The 17,396-nt window shown below is 37.4% G+C and overlaps 1 protein-coding gene across 3 annotated transcripts; it reads right to left on the minus strand.

Annotated features, from left to right (window-relative positions):
* Positions 1 to 9,935: 9,935 nt before the first annotated feature.
* On the minus strand, positions 9,936 to 17,394 carry GAPT (GRB2 binding adaptor protein, transmembrane). 3 transcript variants are annotated; one of them, XM_047756813.1, is made up of 3 exons: positions 17,140 to 17,394; positions 14,501 to 14,565; positions 9,936 to 13,758 (listed from the first exon to the last, which is right to left on the minus strand). In XM_047756813.1, exon 3 carries the CDS (start codon positions 13,596 to 13,598, stop codon positions 13,131 to 13,133), a length of 468 nt encoding a protein of 155 aa, XP_047612769.1. In that variant the 5' UTR covers positions 13,599 to 13,758; positions 14,501 to 14,565; positions 17,140 to 17,394; the 3' UTR covers positions 9,936 to 13,130. The 3 variants fall into 3 exon arrangements, with proteins under 3 accessions (XP_047612769.1, XP_047612831.1, XP_047612716.1); XM_047756875.1 differs by having other exon boundaries at positions 9,936 to 13,988; XM_047756760.1 differs by having other exon boundaries at positions 9,936 to 13,991.
* Positions 17,395 to 17,396: the final 2 nt, after the last annotated feature.

Raw genomic sequence — 17,396 nt, forward strand, 5'->3', positions numbered from 1 at the left:
TTTTAAATTAAATATGTGTTTAATAAATTTGCCATTATAATGGTTAATTTTATGTGTCAGCTTGACTGGAACACAGGATGCCTACATGGCTGATTAAACATTATTCTGGCTATGCCTGTGAAGATGTTTCCAGAAAGTATTAGCATATGAACTGGTAGACTGAATAAAGCAGATGGGCCACAAAGTGTGGGGAGGTATCACCCAATCCTTTGAGGCCTTGAATGGAACAAAGGGTAGAAGAAGTCTGCATTCCTGTTCTCTCTGCCTCACTGCTTGATTGAACATGGATCTACCCTTGGCCCTCCCGTTTCTCAGGTCTTCCGATTCAGATCTACACCATCTACCCTGGCTCTCAGGCTTTGAACCACACCACCTGTCTTCCTGGGTCTCCAGCTTGCAGACAATATATCCCATTGGTTCTCTTTCTCTGAATAATCCTGACTAATAGAGACATAAACAAAATACAAATAGTCATGGATGTTCTTCTCCGTGAGGTGTTCCCCTCAGATATTAATGAACCGATTACTGCTCTCCAATGAATAAGGCTCACTCCACATCACAACACAGTGTCTTGGTGCTTCAGAGTTTCTTTAAAGTAATTATCCACATGAGATAGAAAATGAAATGTCATACCCCATTAACTCTGTAACATATCTCAGGGACATGTGTCCTCCATATTTTTATTAACAAAGAACAACCTGTGAGCTTCATCCTGTGGAGTGATCCAGTGCTTATGTACAGGTTACATTTCTGGATCTCCCTGCTTTTTCTAGTGTCAAGAGGTGAGAGGGTAAAATATGGAATGGGGCTAGAAGGAAAACTTCACTGTAAATCCTCTTGTATCTTTTGAATTCTGAATCATTTAAGTATATCACCATTACATTAATAAATTGAATATGGCACAAATGAAACTTTCTGCAGAAATGAAAGTCATAGACGTGGAAAACAGACTTATAGTTGCCAAGGGGCAGGGTGGTGGGGTGGAAGGAGTGGGATGGACTGGGAATTTGGGGTTAGTATATGCAAACTATTGCCTTTGGAATGGATAAGCAATGAGATTCTGCTGTATAGCACAGGGAACTATACCTAGTCACGAGATGGAACATGATGGAGGATAATATGACAAAAAGAAATATATATGACTGGGTCACTTTGCTGTATAGCAGAAATTGACAGAACATTGTAAATCAATAGTTGCAAACTATTGCCTTTGGAATGGATAAGAAATGAGATCCTGCTGTATAGCACTGGGAACTATATCTGGTCACTTATGATGGAGCATGATAACATGAGAAAAAGAATGTATACATGTATGTGTGACTGGGTCTCCTTGCTGTACAGTAGAAAATTGACAGAACACTGTAAACCAGCTATAATGGAAAAATCATTATAAATAAATAAATAGTCTATACTCTATAGTCTATAGTCTATTGAAGTTGCACTTTCTGGTTAATAGATGTTTTACAATTCTTGCCATATTAGGAAAGTCTTAGCTACTATCATAGAGTGAATGAGGAACTTCTGGCAACTTGCCTTGAAGAAAGTGAGACAATCATTTAGGTGGTTATCTAGGGGAAGAGCAGTCCAGGAGGAGGAAGCAGCTAGGAAAGGGGGCTGATGGACTCTGTTCCTGGGTGTGTGAAATCTTCGTAGATAGGAGATTACGGTGAAATTCCTCCATAAATATGAATATGAACAGCTAATGTCATGGAAATTGGCCCTAAAATTATAGTACAGAATGCTTTTTGCAACCTTGTAAATTAATTGGAGGACCAGAATTTTGCTTTATACTCTTAAGTATTGAAATCTCCTGATTTCTTGGCCTAAAATTTCAATTAAGTAACACAAAGTACAATTTAAAATATACCCTAAATAATATTGCTTATTTGTGGACCACTAGTGTGCACTGCCTTTACAAGTTAAATGTTACATAGAGGAAATAGCAATGCAAAGCAAAAGCAAAAAGTATTTTTTACTCTTTTAACTTTAATTTTTTATATTAAATCTTTTAAAGGTCAACAAATACAATTTTTAAAAATTAAAAACAGAACTATACCATAAATTAAATTGAAAACCCAAGCTTCTCTCTCTGGCTACACATCTATATTTGTTCTCCAACTGAGTTTTCCAGTTGTCATTGTTCTCTAATCTTTAGCCATTTAATCTCCTTTTGAAAGAGATACAGCTTATTTTCCTATCCAAATATGCACAATACATTTGAACCACCTGAATAGCTGCTTGATAGAGTTAGCTTGTCATATTTCATCATTAGAAACTCTTGGGTTGGAAAAATATGTAACATTTTCTACTTAAATATTTAATAGTGGGAATGAAGCAGATATGGTGACCTAAAAAAAAAAATCAAAAGGAAAGCATAAATGTGTAAAATAAGTGGGTTTTTTAAATTTAAATTTTATGTTAGTAAAGAGTAGATTGGGAACAGAGGAGATTATTATTTTCTAGAAAATTACTACCAGCCTTCTCTGCTTGTTTTTAAAGGCTCTCCACAGCACCTGCATTCTCTCCTATTTGTTCCAACTTTTCCTCACTTATTACCAGTACATACTCAGAATAATTTCCTATTTCCCAAGAGTAGACGTGACTATGTAGGTAATGATGAAGAAAATGAAATAAGTACATGAGAGTCCCCCATGTTGTTCTTTGTTGATAGGGGGAGGGAGGAGGGAGGAGGGAGGAAGGTAAGGACAAGAGATTCTTGTCAGAACATGCACTTGCTAGATAGTGTCTATTTTCTTTCGGCTCCATAATCATTTTCCTATAGCTTACTCTATACCATGGGGGATGACAACTTGCATGCTACATTTCTCAAACTCCCAAACTCCCTTGTCAGTTGGCTTTTTGTTAGATTGGAAGGTGAGATGAAGGGAGAAGCTCTTAGTTCTGCCTTCTGGAGGTACTTTCTGCAGTGAAGGCAGCAGCAATGGTGCTGATGAGCATCACTTCCTGGGTTCCTGCTCACATAGCTTGAGCCCCAGCACCAGCCTCCAGGGTGTGGGAATTGTGGGCTCTAGTCTGTTCCATTTTGCTTTAACTCTCCTCCCTGTAGGGGGGGGGGGAATGGATTCCTGCAGTTACTAATCTTGTGAGTAAAATTACCTACTCCTTTTTTTTATCACAGTCCTGCAACACCTTTGTAATCAATTCCTTTATGAAATCCTCTCTATTTGAAATGCCTACACACACTCACATATACATTTTCTACAAAATAGCGAGGAAAAGTGCGTATATTTATTTTACAAGCTTCCCACCTCACCTTCTTTAGTTTCTCTCCTACTTCTAGTGTTTTCCAAACATCAAAACTCTGACCTCTGGTTGCCCAGAATTTGTCACGATGCCTCTGGTTTTCTCATGATGCCCTACTGGGTACACATAGTACTATGCTCAAATCATTTTTCTTATCTTGTGTCCAATATTTACTGGGACTTCCAGCGTAATTAAATCTTGTACTGTCCCCCAATCTTAGCTTACCACTTCTTTCTGAAGACATACTGTACCCTCTCAGGAAGAATAAGAATTCCTCATCTCTGTTCACATAGCTATGAATCTGCACTTCTACTAAAAATAGAATTTATTACATTGTACTATAACTGTTTATTTATGTGGCTTTCATAATTGCCTGTGTGGCTTTCATAATCATTTTATTTGACATCATCTCTATGTCACTACTGTCGAGAATGGTCCTGGTATGTAAATACTTTTTTGTAAAATAAAGCAATGCATGTTTTATCCAGAATGACAATGAATTCCAAAGGCTGCAAGCTTAATAATGCAAATTAACAAGTGAGTAGCAATATGAGTCCATAATTTGAGTGGGAAATGGTTATAAGGTCAAGAAGACTACAAACTATTCAAGGGTAGAGGCTAATACCTGGAGGGCTGTAAGAGATGCTGTGAATTAAGCAGTCATAGTGATGAAAGTCAAGGACTACAAAGAACAGGAGGACCAGAAGACAGGAATATAGAAACAATAATTGGCTTATTCCTTCATAGCACCTTTTAACCTCTTTTATAGAAAAGGTAGTCATTAATTCTTGTTTTCTTTCTAGGTAAATTTTGCTTATATAATTAGTGCTTTAATAATACAGTCTACGTAGGCTGCTTTGACTGCTCAAATAAGTTCAAGATCTTCTATTACAAGCTTTAATATCACCATGTTTATTTCATAGCATTTATTTATGTTTCTAATTATGCTTTAGTTTGTATGGTTTTGTTTTTGTTTTGTATTTCATATAGACAATTGCACTATATGTTTTTATTCACCATTGAATTCCTATTTCAATTCCTAGCAGCTAATGGGTCCCCAATAAATCTTTGTTGAAAGGGTAGTGGCTAGATGGATGGATGGATAGACAGAGGTAGAAAATCAGGATGGAAATAGGTCATTGTGGACTGCTGGCATTAAAGAAGTCTTCATATATGACCTGGGATTTAGTCTGGGTCTTAAAATGGGGGGGGGGGAAATACTTTAACACGTCAATTAAAAAAAATACACTTTTAGCAGTTTTTTTTTCTTCCCCATTGAGTGCAGTTGAGGATATGTATCCTAAACTAAGCCTCACAGCTTTCTTTTTCAACACATATGGGTGAGGAGGTATTGTTATATTTAGCAACACAACTAATTAAAGAAGGAAATGAAAACGTTCTTAAAAGAAGAGTCTTACTTCCTCTCTCGTTTCTTTTCTACTATATATCCTTGAACTATAAAAGTATTTCATTCGAAAGGACGGTTACTAAATGGTAAAATCAAACCATTTCTACAATTCTGTATGATGCATTAGAAACAGTAGAAACAAGAACTACATCTTGATTTAGAGCTAAGGGACACATTGGTTTCATTACTGTCTGTACTGTGAAGGGTCTGAAAAGGCAATACACTCAAGCAGCTGTTTCACTTGCTCAACATACAAGACTTTCACCACTCACTGCCTTTCAGCAGCCTAATTCATAACTGGATGACTCTGCCTAGCTCTTGTAGATGTCTGAATTTTCAACTTTGACAGAACTTTCTCTTTTGATTACTATCAAGAGAATTATTTAACTCTGTCAAGGATTCCTTTTTTGTGCATCTTTCATTCTTTCTTTTTTAAAATGTTCTCCCTCCCCAGTGTTGTTCCAGTCCTCTTCCAAACTTCTGTGCTAAGATTTAACTAATTGATTTAGCAAATTAAAAAATTATGCTTTGCTTCTGCATCTTTTGATTTTGAAAGGAGACTCTCCCCTTAAATGTAACATCAGATTTTTCCTTGCTCAAGTACTTCACAATATTCTCCTTGATCTTCTCCTGAAACAAAGACTGGAAATAGCTTCTAGGCCCTTGCCATGCCAGCCCAGAGAGGGTATTTACTTTGTCATTAGCTCTTCCTTCTCTCTCGCCTCTCACTGCAGTGCAGTTGTCAGAGACATTTCCCCACTTCCTCCCCCTTCCCCTTCACCTGAATGTTCCTCTTCTTTTGGTCATGTGCTCCTCTTATCAGATAATTGAGTTAAAAGTGTATATAGTCTAGACAGATTCAGCCAGATGAGACAAGATGACAAAAGAGTACATTTTAAGAAATAATGACCAGAAGAGGACATGTCGTGCACAACTCCACTCCTGATTGATTGCCTTCATTACTTAGCTTCAGCCACACAAGAGCTGTGTGCATTAGGAAATCTGTATACTTTGCTCTCTTAGGACTATCTTAGCCTAATGTTTAGAAAAATCAGCCTCATTTCTAGATGCAGAGAAGACACAGCTAAAACAGAGAAAAGCAAAGGCCTTAGGAAATGAGACTTGAAAGGATGCTATGAGCAAGTCGTGGATTACAAACGCACAAAACCTTTCTATTTTCAGTAGATAAGAAAGGCAGCAAGGTATCCTGAAACGCCCTGAGTCCTGATCCTGGTTAGTCCTGAATTACTCTTTTACTTTAGGGAAGTCACATAAACTTCCTGGAACTCATTTTTCTCAGAACATCTGCAAAATGAGGGAGTCGATTTAGATAATTTCCAAGTTATTTTCTACGTCTGAAACTCCATGATGCCAAGATAGAAGATATCATCTACTAATAATACTGTAATAACCTGAGCAAGTCTTTCATCAGAATGTATTCAAATCGTGCCGCCATTTTTTTCATTGACACTAAGATCATTGGTCAGATTTTAACTTCCCTAATCCTCAATCTTCTCATCTGTAAAATGGGGGTAACAATAGTATGTATGTGGTAAGATTACTGGTGAATTGAGAAAGATAATTCACATATCATGACAAGCACTTATCATGGTGCTTGGTGCTCAAAAGCCATTCTATAGAAATGTAATGTCAACTATAGACTTCTCAGAAACAACTAAGAAGAAACATAATTTTTTTTCATTCTTTTTAAATAAGAAGAAAATACAAAATATGTATTTTTTGTGTATTTGCTTGATGAGTTTCACATCAAATTTGATGTTTAAAAAATCATGTTACTAGATAAAGCCTAGTTAGTTATAGTCCTGTTTCTAAATTCTGAGTATCACAATTTATATTTCAGTTTAGTATAGAGTAGAGCTGGGGAAGTGGGCCTCAGGCCACAGCTAAAATCTGCCTTTTATTGAGCCCAACCTTACACCTTTGACAACTTCTGGGCTTCTGTGGTGTTCACCTCAGACCCTGCTAGCCATTGTCTCTGTCACGAACAAGAATTTAGAATACATGTGGCAATGGATGATCTACATTTCGTAATTTGCAGTCTTAACTATTCTTTAAAGCCAGTCTGTCCTTAAAAAGGAAAAGCACTCTAGGACCATGGAGCTTTTGTTTCCATGGTAACAGCATAGGTCAATAGCTGCAGTCACACCTTCATCAGCCTTGATTGCATCTGGCAATTTACCATCTTCTGTGCTTCCTTTTGTTTGAGCCTCTCTCATTTGCTTAATTCCCATCTCTATTGGGAGAATTGCAAAATGCAAACCTACAGGAGCTGAATTTAAATTAAAAGCTATAGGAGCCTTAATAAAACACTGGAGAGCAGTGCTTATTTTATAACTTATAGACATGTGCTTCCTGGAATCAAGTCCTATATCCTGAACCTCAGAATCTTGCTTCGCATATTCTGTTGCAGCTGGGAAATTCTTTTCTTGCAATACTGTATGGTTTTTAGAAAGATCAATGTCATTTCTGTGTTCCAAGACCACATTCTGATATCATAGGTATCAGCTTTGTTAGGACAAAGCCCTGTACCATCTGACATTTGTTCATAGTTACGTCTTCCTCTTGCTGTTCTACATTCCTCCTCTACATTTAAAGGATATTTACCTTCTTTCAGGTTCTTTAACACATCATGTACTCTGGGTCCTCACACATGCTGTTCCCTCATTTTGGAACATCATTCCCTCAGTCTCTTTGCCTGGCTATCTCTTAACTGTCTCCAGGTTTCAATTTAGGTGTCACTTTCTGCAGGAAAGCTCTTAGCTCTGAGTCTGGTTAATCTTCCAGAACACCGTGTACTTCCCTACCCTGCTATTATCTCAATACATTCCAGTAAGCTGTGTAAGTATCAGAGCTCCTTAATACTGTGTAAGCCCCTTTAATGCAGAGACAGTGTTGTCTCTATACCCTCCATCCAACAGCTCCACTGCTGAATTTCCAGTGCTCCTTCAGTGTTTGATGCATCACAGGTATTTGATAAATATTTGTTACATGGCTGAAGTCACTTTATCCTAATAAATCATTAAAATTACTGTTATAAATTTCATGATGCTGATGTTCTGCAGCTTCCTATCTATCCAACTGTAAGCATCTACCAGAAAGTGCTTTTATTCAAGATATATTTGCAATCTTCCTATTCTTCACATGGATATTAGTGGATAAGCATTTGTTCAAAGTGGGCAAATTCTAAAATCCCTGGTCTGTGTTTTTTTCATGACTTAGTCCATTAAACGTTGATTTTTAGGTCCATTTCATGGTATTTATCTTAAAAAGATTTAAAAATAAGTAACTAAAAAAAGTGTTGAAGTAAATGAAGTAAGTAGAACTACTGAGCCATACATCTCCTGTCATCAGACAAGTCCACTAGCCTGATGCCCAGCAGGCCCTGGACCCCTTCTTACTACTATATACACAGTGTTATGTTTCAGAGCTCATTACTCAGCAGTCAGGGGAAGAGCAAGACAGACACAGTGTTTTCCAAGGGGGACAGCACCTAAATTCAGGACTGGGAGTCACAGGGTCGACCTTAATGTTTCAGCCAGGCACTGATGCTAAAGAGGCAGAAACTCAGTACATGGTGTACTGATAACATGATATTTTGAGGCTGATGTTAATGATCTTGACCCCTGGCCATCAGTTTGGCACATGCCAAATTTCAGATGTCTGAAGGACACTGCATAGAAATAAGCATTAGATAGTAAGCTAATATGTGTGCCAAATGCTTCAAAAGGACATTGGGGAAAGAGAGTTCAAGCACAAATATCTAGGTTACCTGGAGGAGCATAAGGAGAAGGAGGCAGGAGCCAAGGAAAGCATCATGGAGAACCACTGTGCTGAATGGATAGGCAAAGGGCAAGGAACTTGCAAAGGAGCTGAGAAGGGGAAAGAGTGAGCAAGAATACCAAAATGTAAAGGGATCACACAACATAAACACTAAAAAGGGGATGTTGGACTTACCACTCCCTGAACTGTAAAAACCAACTGGTAATTTCAGCTTAGAACAACAGTTAAAAATGTGGAAACAGGCATCATCTTCCCCTTCGTGGTTTCTTTCTTTTCCTTCTCTTCCACAGACCCCACTAGCCTAAGTGCCCCATCTGTTCTCTTCTCGTTCTACCCGGTGGGCACCACCTGACTCCACCATTGGGAGCAGAGAGACAAAGCTGGATTGTATTAAAATGGCAAAGAAGTCTTTCAGCTTTGAATTTACGTAAAACATGGCTTAATATATCCTTGCATATTAGTGATGTTCAAAGCAATATTTATAACTTTTCCCACTATATTACTTTTTCAAAACATTTCAGCAGTTTCGCTAATAATGTTATTCTTCAAGAAAAAACCTTAATGATTTGATTAGCAAACATAACTGAGCAATTCCTATATGCAAAGTACTGGTGACCAAGCAGGGAGTAAGACAGAAAATGTCTCTACCCTCACTGAGCTTACATTCTAGGCAAAGAGAACAGGTTATAAACACCCATGACTACTTGCTTGTCAGCACTGATAAGTGCTATGAAGGAAACTAAAGCCAAGCAAAGGGTCTGAGATTAGTGGTATGGGGCCATTGTAGATGGGGTTATCAGCTGCGAGCAGGTGTCCTTTGATTTGAGAGTTAACGTGAAATGAGTTCACAGTGTGAATATCTGGGGGAAGAAATGCTGAAAGAAGGTAATATCTCTAAATTCAGCCAAGTTTGAAAACTGGCAAGAAGGCTAATGCTCACATAAGCACACTTCCACAACATGGATGTGTGTGACTACCAATGTATTTACTAGTTGCCACTTGTAACCTACATTCAACAATGTTACAAAGGCAGAAGAGTCAGACACCTTTGCTGTCTTTTTATTTCTACTTACTTTACTAGCAATTCTTGCTGGGGGCGGGGGGGGGGGGTACGACAGAAGGAATAAAGGAAATCATCACTCAACTTCTTTTACTCTACATACTCTCCCTTCTCTATCCCCTCTCCTATTTCCTATTCTCTCTTCTTTCCCTCCTTCTCATTTTCCCCAACCCCACTTTTCCTCCTCCTTATTCCCCACTTCCCCTTTGAAATTTCTACCTCCTATCTGCATCCTTTGATTCAATATTTCTCTTTCTTAAAATCTCAAAAGTGTAAATCATCCTTGAGAGATAAGGAGAACAAAGTTTATGTCAATTGAGAGTAGCAGTTTGTCTTTCTGTTGTATTATTGGCAAAAGTAACCACATGTACCACAATTAAAAGAGGAAGGATGTTGGGGAGTTGGTAAAAAAGACAGAGTAGCATCAAATATAATGCCTTGTACTCACAGAAATGTCTGGCATGTTCACATCCTATAGCTAGTCTCTGTAGGACTTCATGGCCAACATCCAGCAGCATGGAGCACTTGGCTCCTGACGTTGCCTTCAGCCTGCAACTTGCAACATTTCACTTCAATCTGACTTAAACTTCAACATGAAGATAGTGATAATTTACCCCAGTAACAAGGTAAAGTAATACGCCCCTAACTACAGTTGATCTCCACAGCAAATAAGCCCTTGCTTAGCCACTGAAAACCTTGCTTTACCATTTCCCAGCTGCTGCTCAGACCAAACATTTAAAGAGGTGGCTCTTCTCTAGGACCCACCTGTGGCTTGTCACCCTGATGGTGAGTCTCACACTCCCCTTAGATAATACCACTTCAGCTGTGTTGGATTAACTCCCCTACTCATTCCAGCATGATTCCCAGGATCCTACCAAGACAAAGGTACTCTCAGGTTATTTTCAGCTTCTATGACTGAGTCCTAAGTAGGCATGGATATTGATTATTCTAGAAAAAAGCTTCCTGTTTGAGACCTCAAAATGACCAACTGCTCCAGGACCAGTCTGGAAGCTGAGATCAACATAAATCCTTTTTTTGTCTAGAAGGCGAACAGGAGTCATTTCAAACCTCGTCATGCTTTGTGAATTTTCATCAATGAGTAGTAAGTTATTGAACAGTATTCTTTACTGTCCTACCCATTTCCATCTTGACCCTTTCCAGTCATTTCTCAACCCAGCAACTCTTTAAAAAATGTATTATGTCACTCCTCTACTTAAAACCATTCACATCCATATTAGAGTTTCAGTCATACACCAAGACCTGCAAAAAGCTGCATTGTCTACTGTTCCCTTCTTTACCAATACATTAGTGTCACTTCAGCCCTCCCTCACTAGTCTCCAGCCACCACAGCTTTCTTTAAGTTCCTGGAGCACCATAAGTTCTTTCATGTCTCAGATTCTTTACTTACACAGGTCCCACTCCTGTCCATCACCACATTTACACAGATAACCCCTTTCAACCTCAGGTCTCCACTATGTCCTCAGAGAGGCCTCCTTTGGCCATCTTATTAAAAATCAAATCCTCTTCCCTACCCAACTCCATTGTTCTCAAAACAGATCTTCCTTTCTTCAAAGCACTTACTTTGCTTTTATTTGTATCACTGGGGGTCCACTTGGGGAAACAGAAAACAATACCCATTTGTAAGAGGGATAATTGAGTATACAGCATTGGTTAAAAAAAAAAAAGTATTGGTAGATTGAAAAGACAAAAAGAGGTCACTGAGGTACTACAGAGATAGGAAATGCAGGAAATAGCCACCATACCTAAGGTTGGGGATCATCAGAAACTAGAAGGAACTGCCCTGTAGGGCTGGGAACCAGAGCTTGAGGGTGCTATTTGTTTCCTGCAGGTCCCTGAGGAGTTTGTTCCCAGGTATTAAGGGGAAAGTGCTGCCAGGTTGGTGCTGGCATGTCTGACAAGGTGCAAAGAAGCTGATTCTGAGAGTGCTGGCAGAAACTATAAACTGTAATCAACCAGTGATACTGGAGTAAATTAAATGACAAGAGTATCTTCTCAGGACAACAAGGAGAGTAAGAAGGAGCAAATCCCTTTTGTTGCCTACTGCTGCCCAGTCTTCCTCACTGTCTCCTACTGACAGCCCCTAACATGGATCCACCTGGCAAAGGAAAAATGTATTTTGTAGCATTCTAGCCTAAGTAATTTAGAGCAGCATTTCCAAGGATGGGTTTAGATATACCATAGCTAAATAAATAGTGTTGTATTTATGTTTGTTATTTATAGTATTTATGTTTGGTTATTGTCTTTTTCTACTAAACAGTACATATTTAGGTCTCAGGTCTTTCTTTCCACTATTTTACCCCCTCATGTGCACAGCATGGTAATAAAGTAGATAGAAGGTACTCAGTAAATATTCCTTGGATGGACACATTTATTAGATTTTTTTGAAAACTGCTTAGCAAAATGTACAATTTTTTTTTTTTTTGTCAATTGAACAACACTGAGTGCCTCATATGATGAGGCACTGGGGCTAAAATATGAATATGAGGCAGTTCCTTACTATTTAGTAGGGAATTTAAGACATTCTTATATGACTTTAAATAATAAAATGTCATTGAAAACATTTTTTTTTGTCTTTTTTCGTCTTTTCTAGGGCCATACCCACAGCATATGGAAGTTCCCAGGCTAGAGGTCCAATCGGAGCTGTAGCCTCTGGCCCAAGCCAGAGCCACAGCAACGCGGGATCTGAGCCGCATCTGGACCTACACCCAGCTCATGGCAACGCCAGATGGTTAATCCACTGAGCGAGGCCGGGGATCAAACCCACAACCTCATGGTTTCTAGTCGGATTCATTAACTATTGAGCCACGACAGGAACTCCTGGAAATATTTTTAAATGCCCAAAGAACTGAACAGGCACAAAATCTATAGGACATCAGAAAAAGAAAAAGGTAAATGTATGTTTGGAATGATTCAAAAGACCTGGGGAAGAAGTTATGATCTGAGGCATGCTTAAGATGGGGGGTGGGCAGACAAACAAAGCTGTGGAGGAGGGATGAGGTTGGCAGGTTTTGAGATGATTCTAATGAAAACAGAGAAGTGAAGGGTTATTAGAAGTCAATGGAAAAGTAACTTGAACCAGCCGTGGAAAATCTGAATTCTGGAGTTAATATTATGAGTATTATGTCTTTTACGAAGAGGAGACATTAAGTGGTTTTATGCAAAGGAGTGATGTGGCCATTGGGAATATTTTCAGAAGGTAAATCTGGCAGCATCGTGGGGACTGATGCAGCATCACCATCATCATCTACATTAGAAACTAGAGCCAGAAAAAGCTAGTTAACTGACTGACAACTATCCTGAGCCAGAAAGGATGGTGGAGATAGAAGAAGAAAAAGATAACAAGTAACATTCAGAAGGAAGAATCAATGTAACATAATGCAGAATGAATCCACCTCAGAGAGGGTGGCGAGGAGACCCTAGAATTAATCCACAATGATACAGAGAGGATTCAGAAGGGTGGAGATAGAAAATAGACCATTAATTTTCATCAGAAGAACTTGATTAATAATGATATCAGGACAATAAAAGTCCCAGTGAATATTTACCCTCAAATAATTAAATATACATTTTGAAAAGTTAACATGAATCTGGAAGAATATATATGTCTTCATCTTGAGATACTTCAGAAGTACTAGGATCCTGGAAGTTATAATAGTCACACGGTTTCTCATTTCCATAGATATGCTCCTCAAAATTGGTCTGGCAAGTGTTCTCATATAGTTCGTTATCGGCTTTTTCTTTAATTTCAGGAGGACCCACTTCCAGATTTTCATAGTTGTCACATATGTTAGTGTCCTTCCCAGAAAAACTGTGATCTTGAGTTTGAACCGATATTCTATGCCTTGGGCTGATAACCTGGGACAGTGTTTCAGTACAGTCTTTTCTCTTGCTTTTTCTCCTTTGCAAAATCTTTGGTAAGGTAAATCGCATTGTGTTACAGTGTTTCCAGTGCCAAACACACCCAATTCCACAGATGGCCAACAGCAAAAGGAGGGAAATTCCTATAGAAATGCCCACTGAATGATTTCCACAGCTTTTCAGCATTTCTGCTCAAACAGTATTGTTTGGTAGTATGGTGCCGCCCTTAACGAAGTCACAGATACAGACCACAGTAACTCTTCATACGGTATGGCTCAAAAGTAATTTCAGAAGCTTGTTTAAGCATTTCTGTTGCAGATCTGAAAGAACATCATCAGGCAAAGCCCTGATGTAATTAGAGGAGAGATTGAGTAAACTTCGTTTTAGAAGATCGTTCTTTTTGTATCTGATGATTATATAATTATTTCTGTATAACTGCACTGTGTCAGAGGAGATTTTATTCAATTCCACGTCCTTTTTATCAACGAATCACAAAATGAAGCACAAATGAGTGGACGAGAGCAGCAGAGTAGAAAAATCAAGAAAGGGTAGGTTGAACAATCTGCCATCCAGGTTCTGCTATAAATTAAAAAATTTTAATTGTATATTTATTACATAGCATAATTTCAAAAAATCTTCTATTTTCTACCACTACATTAAGCATCAGAATTTAGTGAGCTCTTCCTTCAGTATAGAATACAGTACTAGCTGTTGTATTTAGTGAGTTTTTGCTTTAATATAGAATACACTACTAGCTGTCATGACAAGGGAAAAAGAGTTAAAAAAAATCTGTCCCTGCCAAGCTCAGGTGGTTTTATCATTTAGATTTCAACATGGTTTTTGACAATAAGCCTAATAATTTTCAAGAGAAAGATAATGCTTTGAACAATAGGAGGAAAGGGACAAGAATACAGATGTACAATCATTTCCATTACATATCAGCTCCTCTGTGAAGCTTCATCTGTCCTTTGCAGTGGTCAGGGACCATGTCTTTTCCTTAATCATTCCTTTATCTGTATCTCCATATTAATGAGTTAATTTTCTTCTATTCACAATAATCAAAATTATAGGAAATTGTGTTTTCCTACCTGGTTAAACAGTGAAAAGGGATCAGGTCTTTTCCTCTATATACTCCTAGAGAATAGCAGAACACCTAGCACAGAAAGACAATCAATATTTATTGAATGAATGATTACATAAACATGGGACTCCAAATTTCAGCATCTATTTAAGTCTATAGTTTAAAACTCAAGACATGTCTTCTAAAGGGTATGCTGTAGACTTAAACGAAGAGTTTCTTGATGTAACATAAACTACCTATAATCAAAATATTTAAAACAAAATTCAAAAGCATTCCTATCATTAATCTTCTCACAACTTCCAGCAAATAAATTTCATTTAATAAAGGTAATTTTAGAATGTTATCTGTCAATTCTTTAAAATGGCAAAGAGGAGAGAAACTGGCAGTGTTCAACTAGATTAAACATTCTATAATGATTTTGGCAACAAAACATTATTACCGTATGTTTTTAGCCTAGACACAGAAATACTTAACACCCAATATTGTTTTCATTATTATTATTTCCTTCCAGTTTTGAGATAGAATGAATATATAAGACTGTATAAGTTTAAGGTATAAAACATGATGATTTGATATATGTATATATTGTGAATTGATCATTACACTAAATTTAGTTAACATCCACCAGCTCATAGTTACAATTTTTTTCTTGTGATGAGAATTTTTATGATACTCTTAGCAACTTTCAAATATATAGTATAGTATTGTAACTTTTAGTCATCCACTTTAATATTATTTATGGGGTGGTTATCATCATCTACTGAATGTCATCATCAATAATAATTTAGGTCAGCTTCCAAATACTTTTACATGGATTATCTCATGTACAAATGTTATGTGAAATAAATACTACTGTTATGCCCATTTCATGCATGAGAAAAGAGAGGATTAAAAGGGTTAAGTAACTTCTTTAACAACTAAGTATTAATCAGAACCAGATTCAAGTAAAATCTCCCCCCCCCAATATTATTCCTACTCAAGTTTCTATGAATGTCTACTAAAGCACATCCATGAGTAAATTTTTATAGCTTCATTAGCTATGTGGTTCTTGAGGGTTTGGAATCATATCTTATTTATCTTTATATTACCAGCAGCAGTACTAGACACAGAATAACTAGTTTATTAAATGTTTGTTAATGAATGGAGTAACCTGCTTATTATCATTATCAATAGGATAAGATAGTAAAAAAATAAACTGGAAAAAAGAAACCCAATGAAATCATGCCCTGCTCTCAGTGAGCAATCATGTACAGCAGTGAACTTTTCTAAATGTGCTCACGGTAGAATACATCAATGTGCAAATTTCCAATCTGGCATTTAACATAAAATGCCAAATTAAATATGAAATGCAGTTATAAAATTTCTTGGATAAAACTATAGGTACAGGGGTTCCCGTGGTGGTGCAGTGGAAAAGAATCTGACTAGTATCTGGGTTGGGGATCTAGCATTGCCGTGAGCTGTGTTATAGGTCGCAGACTCAGCTCAGATCTGGCATTGCTGTAGCTGTGGCCTAAGCCAGCAGCTATAGCTCTGATTTGACCCCTAGCCTGGGAACTTCCATAAGCTGTGAGTGCAGCCCTAAAAAGCAAAAAACAAAAACAAATGAAAAAACCCACTACCGGGAGAGACACCCCAGATCAGGACATCTTTTAATCTCTTTGGAACTTGTGTAGTTTTCATCCTTCATAAGGACAGACACAGTGCCTTGTTCAAGGAGAAAAATCTGGCCAGTGACTTTTACCATTAGGACCCTACTTGTTTTTCAACAGATGAGAATTGGCCATATGTAAGATATTTTATTGTAAAAATGATTACTCATTTAAGCAAATATTTGGCAGCATATTTGAACTAAATTCAAATATTGATCGAAATTAATTAGGTTTTTAATAGGTGCTAGGTTTGCAACAGAAGTGGGGAAAGCTAACTATTGTCCTCTGAGGATAAAAGTAATAAATGGCTCTCTGGATTTCTAAGAGGAGAACTTATTTTTAACCGTCTATGTTGTCCTATACAGAGTAGACATTACAATAGATTCCAAACATTAAAACAGTTTGTCAAAGAAATGTTCACTGACATAAAGACTAGAACACATTTTACAGGAAAAATAAATGCATCCCTTTCCTTTCTTCAAAATAAGAAGAAAAACCCTGCAAGACATAAACAAAATCCCACTAGAATGGGAGACATATGTTAAACAAAAGTCCTTCAAATACATGTTTCATTTACCCCAGTTTGAAAGAACACTTCTTTTTTTTCTTGAGCTGGAAGATAATTTCAACAGGTTACCTAACAATTATTCATTTGTCTTAAAATCACAAATTGTTGCCAAACTTATGAAATTTCCAGTAAGGTACTGCCTTTTCTTTTGGAAACAGGGCAACAACAAAGCATAATTTTATACTTGTGAGAGTCTATACTGATAAAGAAACATTAACCTCACTCTCAGTTTGTAAGCTGGTTTTTCACCATATAGCCACATAAGGCAATGTTTCTACAAGCTGTGTTTGATACGATAAAAAAAAAATCAATTTTTTAAATGAACTAGATTTTGCTTTAAGATAAAAAAAGTCAATTTTTGTTAATGAACTAGATTTTTTAAAAAATATTTTTAACTACCCAAACACTTTAAATCAGGTTCTTACTTACCTTGAGATTGATATGCTGAGCTCTCTCTTGTTCTTTTGGTTACCCACTTTGGTTTAGAACTTGTTCCTCTTTTTATGGAGGTCAGTTACTTCCTTCTTTACTCCCTCTTTTCAGATTATTTCACAGTTGCAAAGCTTCCTGGCTCTAAAGGAAGTGCTTATCAGATGCACCAGAATTAAGATAAACTGCAAGAGTTTCTAAATAAGGAAGTCCAGCCCTTCATCTTTATCCAGTAATAATTCTCTAACTATATCAGA

Source organism: Phacochoerus africanus, chromosome 1 (genome assembly GCF_016906955.1).
Source record: "Phacochoerus africanus isolate WHEZ1 chromosome 1, ROS_Pafr_v1, whole genome shotgun sequence".
NCBI classification, from domain to species: Eukaryota; Metazoa; Chordata; class Mammalia; order Artiodactyla; family Suidae; genus Phacochoerus; species Phacochoerus africanus.